General features: G+C 30.9%; 1 protein-coding gene across 1 annotated transcript in view; it reads left to right on the forward strand.

Annotated features, from left to right (window-relative positions):
- LOC145278138 (uncharacterized) overlaps positions 1-10384 on the forward strand; it is a 20453-nt gene extending 10069 nt beyond the window's left edge. The window contains exons 7-11 of the mRNA XM_080130419.1: positions 4033-4158; positions 5515-5562; positions 6696-6809; positions 8076-9100; positions 10360-10384. Coding sequence (XP_079986545.1) covers positions 4033-4158; positions 5515-5562; positions 6696-6809; positions 8076-9100; positions 10360-10384 — 1338 coding nt within the window. The remainder of the gene's footprint in view (positions 1-4032; positions 4159-5514; positions 5563-6695; positions 6810-8075; positions 9101-10359) is intronic.
- Positions 10385-12500: the final 2116 nt, after the last annotated feature.

The following is a 12500-nucleotide window of genomic DNA, read 5'->3' on the forward strand; positions in this document are numbered from 1 at the left end:
TTTGAATATTATTATAATCATAAAATGTTATTAAGTAAAATATCTTTATTTGAATATTATTATAATCATAAAATGTTATTAAGTAAAATATCTTTATTTGAATATTATTATAATCGTAAAATGTTATTAAGTAAAATATCTTTATTTGAATATTATTATAATCATAAAATGTTATTAAGTAAAATATCTTTATTTGAATATTATTATAATCATAAAATGTTATTAAGGAAAATATCTTTATTTGAATATTATTATAATCATAAAATGTTATTAAGTAAAATATCTTTATTTGAATATTATTATAATCATAAAATGTTATTAAGTAAAATATCTTTATTTGAATATTATTATAATCATAAAATGTTATTAAGTAAAATATCTTTATTTGAATATTATTATAATCATAAAATGTTATTAAGTAAAATATCTTTATTTGAATATTATTATAATCATAAAATGTTATTAAGTAAAATATCTTTATTTGAATATTATTATAATCATAAAATGTTATTAAGTAAAATATCTTTATTTGAATATTATTATAATCATAAAATGTTATTAAGGAAAATATCTTTATTTGAATATTATTATAATCATAAAATGTTATTAAGTAAAATATCTTTATTTGAATATTATTATAATCATAAAATGTTATTAAGTAAAATATCTTTATTTGAATATTATTATAATCATAAAATGTTATTAAGTAAAATATCTTTATTTGAATATTATTATAATCATAAAATGTTATTAAGTAAAATATCTTTATTTGAATATTATTATAATCATAAAATGTTATTAAGTAAAATATCTTTATTTGAATATTATTATCACCTTGAAATTCAAATGAAGAACTAATGTAAAATGATGATACTAAGAAAGAAAGAAAGAAAAAACGAAAAAAAAATGAATGAAAGAAAATGATTTTATTCATAGCAGTCAATAGATCAACCATTTCTTTTGCTCTGTGAAAATATTTTGCAAATATAATTTAAATTTTTAGATACGTTATTTAACTCTTTTCTATGTAATATTCTTTTTACAATGCGTAGACAACTAAATGATATTAAAAATAATTAGAATTTTATGAGTTAATGTCATGTAATATTTAAAGATATAAGTCAATGAAATTAATTTTCAAAATTTATCTATTTTTAATCTCCTGTGTTTTTTTTATACTAATTAAACATATATTGTGTTGGTAACTAATCTATATAATTATAAACTTAAATAAGCTTGTAACGAGGGATGAAACCCACTTTCTGGTTTATGACATCTGGTTGCGCATGCGCGCATAAACATTAACCTATAACAACATAAACAAATAAACACAAATCGCTTCTTTTGCAGATTTTGACCTGTGCACTGAAATATTAACGTTATTATTTCGAAATTATTATTTAACATGGGAAGAGTGGGGTGTTTTGCAACTATTCTTTATTACAACTATACTGTCGTTACTTTCTTACTACTAAACAACTTTAACCCGTTGACAAACATAAAAACAATTGTAGTAAAGCAAGACTACTACTACTACTACTACTACTACTACTACTACTCTCTATCCATCTCTTTTCCTTCCTTCCTTCCTTCCTTCCTTCTGTTTTTATTTTTTGTTTACATTTCTACATACAAAATAGTTGTGTGAGAACGGTGATTTTTTGACACATTTAATGATCTGTTTCAATATTAGTTTTTTTTTATTTTATTTATTTAGGTTTTATTTTTTTGTTTCAGGTTTTATTAATTATTTTTTTTTTTTTATATTTTAAGTTTGTATAACTTGGTTGAAGGATTCCAATATGGGTTTTTCATTTTTATATTTATCATCGGTACGTTCATGTGCGTTTTTGCTGCTAAATGACTTTCGTCTGCATTCGATTCGTAGGAAAATCCTGTTTAATTTTCGATTTTTGAGCGATTATTCGGAAAAATAGGTAACTACACGAATAGTGAGGACTTTTTTTTTTCATGTTTGAGTGATCCGGCCATGAGTTTTTATTTTAATATACTTTCATAGAAATGTTTCTGTTATGTCAAAAAGAAACTATTTTCTTTACGTCAAACATGTCACGCTCATACATGAATTCCATAGCTAATATAACATACTGACCCAACGGGTCACAGGTAGTCTAGACTAATTCTAAAACCCTAAACTCACTTCAATACAAACATGCAGTTTTGTTTCAATTAGATGGGGAAGGGATTAAGATAGATGAACATGTAGCAGCTGACACCCACTACATCACAGGCAGAGACTACTTCTCACGACTTTGAGATTTGAAATCCATTTCTCCCTGGCTTGTCCAATCACAAGTCAGCTCTCGATCACGTGACAGAGTATATAAAAGGCAAAATCAGTAACCATTAATTCTCTTTCTCACTGCTTTGCCCAAAAGCACACATCGACTGGGGCTTCGGCCCCAGGCTGAACGTGAGTACTACAAGCTAGCTATGACTCTCTCCTAACTACCATTTCTTTCCACGTGCTGTACCCACACGAACTGCATCATTCTACAGGACTACCCAAACGAACATTCTTTGTCATGCTAAAGAACTCACACTAACGCACGGCAACACGGCAACACTCTGAAGACGTTGCCCTTTCTTTCTCTTTTAATAGGCTTCCTTTACACATGTAAACGGAACTGAACTGTTCTCTTCTTCAACCAGCTGGCATGATATTAATTCTATCTTTAAACACATTGAACACTTTTCAAACATTCTTTGTCATGCTAAAGAACATACAACTCACACTTTTCTCTCTTTTTCAACGAACTCTTGTCATGACTACTACAAGCGAGCACGAATAATGAACTCTCTTATTTTTTTTTTTACACAGTGATCACCACTTATCAAGGCCCGGAAGCCACTCAGGGATAAGGGTTATTGCAAGTACATTACATTAGTGTGGAGATTTGATGGAGTGTTTACTTAAGGGGGCGGTTCATTAGGAATTTGTTAACATTGGACTTGGAGACATCCAAGTTGTAGTCCAGTGGGAAGCAGGCAGACGGAACAGATTTCCACAGGCGTGCAGTTCTAAGAAAGTAGCTTTGCTCATGGAATCCGCGTTTTGATTTAGGCACAGATATAGAGTGGGGGAAATTTTTCACAGTGGATTCAGCTAGACGGGTGTTTTTCGTGAAAGATTGGCGACGGGGGACCAGAGATTGGAGTTCAGACGAGCACCTGCCATGGAAATAACGATAAAACAAGGATAGACTCGCAACGTCTCTTCTGTGGGAGAGAGGTTGCAGGGTAGAGAAAAGGGCATCCCCCACTAAGCCACGAAGTCTATTTTGTACTCTGTCAAGGCAGGATAGGCTGTTTTTAGCAGCTCCTGCCCAGATATGGCAACAGTATTCCATCCTTGGACGTACTTGGCTTTTATATAGATAGAGAATTGCATCAGTAGTGAGATATCTTCTGGAGCGGTAGAAGGATCCCACCATCTTTCCAGCGACCTTGGCAACAGACTTGATGTACGTGACAAATAAAGTTTATATATATAATATTCCTTAATTGGAATTCATTTTTGAGATGAGCATTTTATATTAATTTATTTTTATTTCGGACTATTATTCTCATCTTTATTAGTTGTTGTTTTTTGATCTTTTATTGGTTTTTGTTTATTCACAACGTTTCGGCCAACTATTGCTCTGGCCTTCGTCAGGTGTTAACCGCGAGGATAGGAACTTCGAATCCCCTAACTGCATTCTCAGCCATCACTGCCATCCGTAGTTGTTGTCGTCTCACCACATTTTGACGAAGGCCAGAGGACTAGTTGGCCGAAACGTTGTGAATAAACAAAAACCAATAAAAGATAAAAAAAACAACAACTAATAAAGATGAGAATAATAGTCCGAAATAAAAATAAATTAATACAAATAAAGTTGTTTATTAAATGTTTAAATGAGACTTCTTTTCATTGTCTTTATTATTAACTAAAAATATATTTTCAATAATTATCTACATAAAAATCCGGTAAAAATTGGAATAATTGCAATGATTATTTCTTCCGTTTTCCAGGATGAGTCAAGTGATCCAATGTCAGTGATGCCTATATATGATCATTTTTCCGGAATTAGTAATAACCGCCGATCTCCACAAGAATGTGTTCGTTTTGTGACAAAGGAAGAACGTCCTCAAACGCATGTAAGTAACTGATCACATCATCATCTTTTTTCGAGTAGATTAACTTAACCTTTTGTCACACCACCATGTTCTATTAAAACAAGATATCTTTCAATAGTATTTACACACATGCATAAAATTAGGTGTGTGTGGATATGTTTATATATTTACATGTACCTTATTTATTTTTAAAATAATTAACTGATCATTATGAAATTTGAAACACAAGGGCGGGGCATAATGAGTCTAATATGGGTTATATTTGTTTTTATGCAAAGGAGATAAAATGGGGATAGAAGCTTTTGTAAGAATTCAAATGATCTGATTTTTGTGAAATACATTAATAGATAGGAGACGTAAATTAATAAATATTATCCAAGTTTCATTTTCAGATAAATATGTGTGTGTGTGTGTGTGTGTGTGTGTGTGTGTGTGTGTGTGTGTGTGTGTGTGTGTGTGTGTGTGTGATTGTCTTTATGTTTTATCATTCTTGTTTCTTTGTTTATGATTCAATCTATCTGATTGTTTGTCTTTTTGTCAAATTTTGTAAATTCCTCACTGATAATTTGTTAAATAATTGATTTTATAACTTTTTAGATTTATTAGCTTTCATGAATAATTTATTAGTTTTTCCAGTTTTATTATTCCAACTTATTTTGTAAATTGTTCTTTATATTTCTAAGTTATAAAATAAGTCCAATTTTAAACACTGCTAATTCGATTAAGCATTTGGACAATGTCAAAACATTGTCAATTCACTACCCTCATAGCAGTAGCGAAATATCATAATAGTTTGAAGCACCGACTGTTGTTTGGGCGGTCGAGTTTCGTTCTTGGCTTCAGGTAGTTGTTTGTCTAGCCGCATTGGTGAGTTGTGATACAGCGACTATATAGATTTAATTTCTGTTTTCTTTATGTAAATATAGTCATATCATGTTACAATTTGCAGATCGTTTCAATCATTACTGATCTCATCAAGCAAGAAAAACTTTTTTTTAATTTTAAAGGAGGAAATATTTTGCCATGTCTTTAAAAAAAAGTTTTTCAATTTTTTTAAATTTTCAAATTTTTTTCTGGCCTGATGAGATCAATAATAATCAAAACGGTCTGCACATCATAGCAAGATATGACTGTATTTACATAAAGAAAATAAAAATTACAAATTTGCTCTTTTTTGATTGAGCACTATCAACGACCCTTGCTGAAATTCAATGATTCTAATCTTTCTAATATTTCAAATATTTTCAACTTGGAATATATATATATATATATATATATATATATATATATATATATATATATATATATATATATATATGCACAGTTATTATTCAATTTATTCAAGAAACCAATTATTTTGTTCAACTTTTTTTTCAGAAATATTCAGTTTTCAGAGATTTCACCAATACCCTTCTACAATTCACAGTAAGTTCAATAAATTCTCTTTTGATTTGAACAACATTTCTATTACTCATGAATCTATAATTTCTGTTCAATTTGTCATGTAATAAAATTCATGGTTTTTAAGTAAAAAAATAAAAAAATTATTTTTCAATTCTTCATGAAAGATTTGCAAATCTTAAGTTTTTTAGTTGCATTGAAATAATAAATCCCGAAATACATTTGAAATATTCATTAGATTTAATTTTGTTTCGAATTACAGTGATATGTTTCACTGGTAATGTATTTAAAAAAATGCTCGTATTGAAAATCTGTCAATCGTATTGTTCGCTTCATACAAAAACTATAATGATAAAGATATTCAACTAAAAAGTCGTATTTTTATTTAATTTTGCATTAGTTTGCATATTTTGTATTTCTATGTTGCTTTGTATTTTATGTCATCAGAATAATAGGAAAACTAAACTTTCATTTAATACCACCCGAATAAGGACGAGGCCAGTATAAATTAATTAATATACAAGATGAGGTTTAATAGCATATGTAATCTTCAGAAATATTATTTCTTTTTAACCATTAAAAAAAAAAAAACATCATTCATTGTAACAAAAGCAAGGTAAAGATTATTGGTTTTTGAAACTCTACATCCTGATCATTATTTACATTTTATGAATATTTTTAAATAATGGATAAACTTAACAGAAAATAAAATACAATTCTGGAATCCAAAATCAACTTGTATTTTTAGGAAGCTTAAATTTCACAAACAGTTTTATTCTTGGAAGAACTTTCCTTGGGTGTGGGATCGAATATTGAGCATATCTTTATCACAGTATATTTTAATCTACCATTACTGAACATTAGACACAAATAGCATTTATTATGTATATTACGTGTAAGAAAAAATCATTGAAATTAAATCAAGTAATTGTTTTCATAACGAGATAAGGAGATGAGAAGAATAACTGGTTCTTAAAATTCTGTGATTTAACAACATAGATTAAAAAGTATCGCAGGAATGTGTCTTCTTATTTTCCTCCAGTTCATTTTTAAGAAAATCGATAGAATTGTAAACATTTTAAAAGATTATATCTTTGAAAAGACCAGCATTTTAGAAATGAACGAAATGCAATGAATTTTTTTCTCTCGTTTGTCAGCTTCCACCTTCAAAGGAGACCATATATGATTATCTTATTGCATTTGAGATGAAGCGAAAATTCGCAGATACTGTCTTTGGATTGTCGGCAAAGAATGGATGTGAAAAAATATCTGTAAGTAATTAATCATATTATCACTGTTTTCACACGTGACCTTTTATCAAACTTCATTATTTTTTGTTCAATCAAAACACCTTTGCATAATGTGTCAGGTTTGTAATTACCTTCATAAATAATCGATTCCTATACTTTTTAAAGCATTACATAAAAGCTTTGAATAAAAAAAATGCAAAAATAAAAATAAAGAGTACAGTTTAAATTCCTGGAAGGAGAAAAGAAATTAACATTAACCTATCGCAGACTAAGCACCTACATAATCCGACTTTTAAAAAGATTATAATGACAAAAGAGAATTCATTTATATAAGGATGCAAAAAAAAAAGATCATTAACTACAGTTGTTAAATAGAAATAGACTTAGCAATTGCATAAGCCGATTTCGCAAAAGTCTTCAATTTTAAAACAGAATTTAATTACATACGGATGAAAAGAGAAAACATTAACTCAGATTTTGTAAATGGAAAACGGGGATCATCAGCTGCTTACTATTTAGCTGTTTCGGAGATTTAAAAACAGGACAGCTGTTAAATACATGGCTCTCCAGTAGATAATACCACTTCCCCATATATATATATATATATAATATATATATATATATATATATATATATATATATATATATATATATATATATATATATATATATATATATCATTTAAAACCCCATATATATATAATTTTCATTTACAAACTATCAAGCTATAAAGGGTTTTGTTTTCCGATAATTAAATAACTTTAAGTTTGATAATTTTTGTTTCTTTGTTTATGATTCAATCTTTTTGATCGTTTGTCTTTTTGTAAAGTTTTGTAAATTTCTCACTGATTAATTTGTTAAATACTTTATTGATTTTATAAACTTTTTAGATTAAATAAAAAATTAAATAATTATAAATAAAAATTAAATTTTTAGTTTTTTTTTCTATTTATTATTTCAACTTATTTTGTAAATTGTTCTTATTTTATTTGAACAACATTTCTATTTCACATTTATCTACAATTTCTGAACAATTTGTCAAATAAAATTTTTGATTCTTAATTACAAAAAATGAATGTATATTTTTCATGCCGCATGAAAAATTCCCAAATCATTACACTTAGTTTAATCTTAATTGGATTAAAATGATTTATCAGTAAAATATATCTATATTTATCTATATAAATACATGTCAATAATAAGCAAATCTCATTAAATATCCTCCGAATAAATGATTATAATTTATTTCATTAATAGTTCTTATTAATGTTTGATATTACTTTTCAGCAGGAGTCACTTAAACTCAAGACAAAGTATACCTTTCCAAGGAGGCACAAGAAAAATTCAGTTCATCTTGATACAAACTATCATTTACTCAGGATGCCACAGGAAGAGTCAGTTCAACGTGAGACATATTCTTTTCATTCAAAGATGCCACAGACCGAGTCAGTTGAAGTTGAGACAAATTCTACCTTACCAGAGATGCCCAAGAAAAATTCAACTCAACTCAAGAAAAACTTTCTGTTGCTAGAGAAGCCAAAGAAAAAGTCGGTAGAAATTGAGGAAAATTCTATTTTCTCGAAGAGAACCATAAAAAAGGCTGTTCGAAAAAATAAAAATTTTACTTTGCCTAAAGTGCCAGAGAAAATGTCGTCTCAAACCGAGGCAAAATCTATTTCATCAGAGCTACCAAAGAAATTGTCGGTTAAGATTGAGACAAAAGCTATTTTGTCAGAAAAGCATAGGAAAAGGTCAGCTCAACGTGAGTTAAACTCTTTTGTGCCAGAGAAGCAACAGAAAACGTCAACTAATATCGAGAAAACTTCTATTTCCCCTGAGAGAACAATAAAAAAAGCGATTCGAAAAAAGAAAAAAATTATATTGCCAAAAGTACCTGAGAAAACGTTATCTCAAACTGAGACAAAATCTATTTTGTCAGAGGTGCCAAAGAAAATGGCAGCTCAGCTTGAGACAAAAGCTACTTTGTCAGAGAAGCCCATTGAAGAGCCAGCTCAACTTGATGCAAACTCTTTTGGACCAGAGAAGCTACAGGAAACGTCAACTAATATCGAGAAAACTTCTATTTCCCCTGTGAGAACAATAAAAAAAGCAATTCGAAAGAAGAAAAAAATTATATTGCCAAAAATATCTGAGAAAACGTTATCTCAAACTGAGACAAAATCTATTTTGTCAGAGGTGCCAAAGAAAATGGCAGCTCAGCTTGAGACAAAAGCTACTTTGTCAGAGAAGCCCATTGAAGAGACAGCTCAACTTGAAGCAAACTCTTTTGGACCAGAGAAGCTACAGGAAACGTCAACTAATATCGAGAAAACTTCTATTTCCCCTGTGAGAACAATAAAAAAAGCAATTCGAAAGAAGAAAAAAATTATATTGCCAAAAATATCTGAGAAAACGTTATCTCAAACTGAGACAAAATCTATTTTGTCAGAGGTGCCAAAGAAAATGGCAGCTCAGCTTGAGACAAAAGCTACTTTGTCAGAGAAGCCCATTGAAGAGACAGCTCAACTTGAAGCAAACTCTTTTGGACCAGAGAAGCTACAGGAAACGTCAACTAATATCGAGAAAACTTCTATTTCCCCTGTGAGAACAATAAAAAAAGCAATTCGAAAGAAGAAAAAAATTATATTGCCAAAAATATCTGAGAAAACGTTATCTCAAACTGAGACAAAATCTATTTTGTCAGAGGTGCCAAAGAAAATGGCAGCTCAGCTTGAGACAAAAGCTACTTTGTCAGAGAAGCCCATTGAAGAGCCAGCTCAACTTGAGGCAAACTCTTTTGGACCAGAGAAGCTACAGGAAACGTCAACTAATATCGAGAAAACTTCTATTTCACCTGTGAGAACAATAAAAAAAGCAATTCGAAAGAAGAAAAAAATTATATTGCCAAAAATATCTGAGAAAACGTTATCTCAAACTGAGACAAAATCTATTTTGTCAGAGGTGCCAAAGAAAATGGCAGCTCAGCTTGAGACAAAAGCTACTTTGTCAGAGAAGCCCATTGAAGAGCCAGCTCAACTTGAAGCAAACTCTTTTGGACCAGAGAAGCTACAGGAAACGTCAACTAATATCGAGAAAACTTCTATTTCCCCTGTGAGAACAATAAAAAAAGCAATTCGAAAGAAGAAAAAAATTATTTTGCCAAAAATATCTGAGAAAACGTTATCTCAAACTGAGACAAAATCTATTTTGTCAGAGGTGCCAAAGAAAATGGCAGCTCAGCTTGAGACAAAAGCTACTTTGTCAGAGAAGCCCATTGAAGAGCCAGCTCAACTTGAGGCAAACTCTTTTGGACCAGAGAAGCTACAGGAAACGTCAACTAATATCGAGAAAACTTCTATTTCCCCTGTGAGAACAATAAAAAAAGCAATTCGAAAGAAGAAAAAAATTATATTGCCAAAAATATCTGAGAAAACGTTATCTCAAACTGAGACAAAATCAATTTTGTCAGAGGTGCCAAAGAAAATGGCAGCTCAGCTTGAGACAAAAGCTACTTTGTCAGAGAAGCCCATTGAAGAGACAGCTCAACTTGAAGCAAACTCTTTTGGACCAGAGAAGCTACAGGAAACGTCAACTAATATCGAGAAAACTTCTATTTCCCCTGTGAGAACAATAAAAAAAGCAATTCGAAAGAAGAAAAAAATTATATTGCCAAAAATATCTGAGAAAACGTTATCTCAAACTGAGACAAAATCTATTTTGTCAGAGGTGCCAAAGAAAATGGCAGCTCAGCTTGAGACAAAAGCTACTTTGTCAGAGAAGCCCATTGAAGAGACAGCTCAACTTGAGGCAAACTCTTTTGGACCAGAGAAGCTACAGGAAACGTCAACTAATATCGAGAAAACTTCTATTTCACCTGTGAGAACAATAAAAAAAGCAATTCGAAAGAAGAAAAAAATTATATTGCCAAAAATATCTGAGAAAACGTTATCTCAAACTGAGACAAAATCTATTTTGTCAGAGGTGCCAAAGAAAATGGCAGCTCAGCTTGAGACAAAAGCTACTTTGTCAGAGAAGCCCATTGAAGAGCCAGCTCAACTTGAGGCAAACTCTTTTGGACCAGAGAAGCTACAGGAAACGTCAACTAATATCGAGAAAACTTCTATTTCACCTGTGAGAACAATAAAAAAAGCAATTCGAAAGAAGAAAAAAATTATATTGCCAAAAATATCTGAGAAAACGTTATCTCAAACTGAGACAAAATCTATTTTGTCAGAGGTGCCAAAGAAAATGGCAGCTCAGCTTGAGACAAAAGCTACTTTGTCAGAGAAGCCCATTGAAGAGCCAGCTCAACTTGAAGCAAACTCTTTTGGACCAGAGAAGCTACAGGAAACGTCAACTAATATCGAGAAAACTTCTATTTCCCCTGTGAGAACAATAAAAAAAGCAATTCGAAAGAAGAAAAAAATTATTTTGCCAAAAATATCTGAGAAAACGTTATCTCAAACTGAGACAAAATCTATTTTGTCAGAGGTGCCAAAGAAAATGGCAGCTCAGCTTGAGACAAAAGCTACTTTGTCAGAGAAGCCCATTGAAGAGCCAGCTCAACTTGAGGCAAACTCTTTTGGACCAGAGAAGCTACAGGAAACGTCAACTAATATCGAGAAAACTTCTATTTCCCCTGTGAGAACAATAAAAAAAGCAATTCGAAAGAAGAAAAAAATTATATTGCCAAAAATATCTGAGAAAACGTTATCTCAAACTGAGACAAAATCTATTTTGTCAGAGGTGCCAAAGAAAATGGCAGCTCAGCTTGAGACAAAAGCTACTTTGTCAGAGAAGCCCATTGAAGAGCCAGCTCAACTTGAGGCAAACTCTTTTGGACCAGAGAAGCTACAGGAAACGTCAACTAATATCGAGAAAACTTCTATTTCCCCTGTGAGAACAATAAAAAAAGCAATTCGAAAGAAGAAAAAAATTATATTGCCAAAAATATCTGTAAAAACGTTATCTCAAACTGAGACAAAATCTATTTTGTCAGAGGTGCCAAAGAAAATGGCAGCTCAGCTTGAGACAAAAGCTACTTTGTCAGAGAAGCCCATTGAAGAGCCAGCTCAACTTGAAGCAAACTCTTTTGGACCAGAGAAGCTACAGGAAACGTCAACTAATATCGAGAAAACTTCTATTTCCCCTGTGAGAACAATAAAAAAAGCAATTCGAAAGAAGAAACAAATTATTTTGCCAAAAATATCTGAGAAAACGTTATCTCAAACTGAGACAAAATCTATTTTGTCAGAGGTGCCAAAGAAAATGGCAGCTCAGCTTGAGACAAAAGCTACTTTGTCAGAGAAGCCCATTGAAGAGCCAGCTCAACTTGAAGCAAACTCTTTTGGACCAGAGAAGCTACAGGAAACGTCAACTAATATCGAGAAAACTTCTATTTCCCCTGTGAGAACAATAAAAAAAGCAATTCGAAAGAAGAAACAAATTATTTTGCCAAAAATATCTGAGAAAACGTTATCTCAAACTGAGACAAAATCTATTTTGTCAGAGGTGCCAAAGAAAATGGCAGCTCAGCTTGAGACAAAAGCTACTTTGTCAGAGAAGCCCATTGAAGAGCCAGCTCAACTTGAAGCAAACTCTTTTGGACCAGAGAAGCTACAGGAAACGTCAACTAATATCGAGAAAACTTCTATTTCCCCTGTGAGAACAATAAAAAAAGCAATTCGAAAGAAGAAACAAATTATTTTGCCA

This window comes from Euprymna scolopes, chromosome 6 (genome assembly GCF_053919585.1).
Source record: "Euprymna scolopes isolate OS-2025 chromosome 6, ASM5391958v1, whole genome shotgun sequence".
Classification (NCBI taxonomy): Eukaryota; Metazoa; Mollusca; class Cephalopoda; order Sepiida; family Sepiolidae; genus Euprymna; species Euprymna scolopes.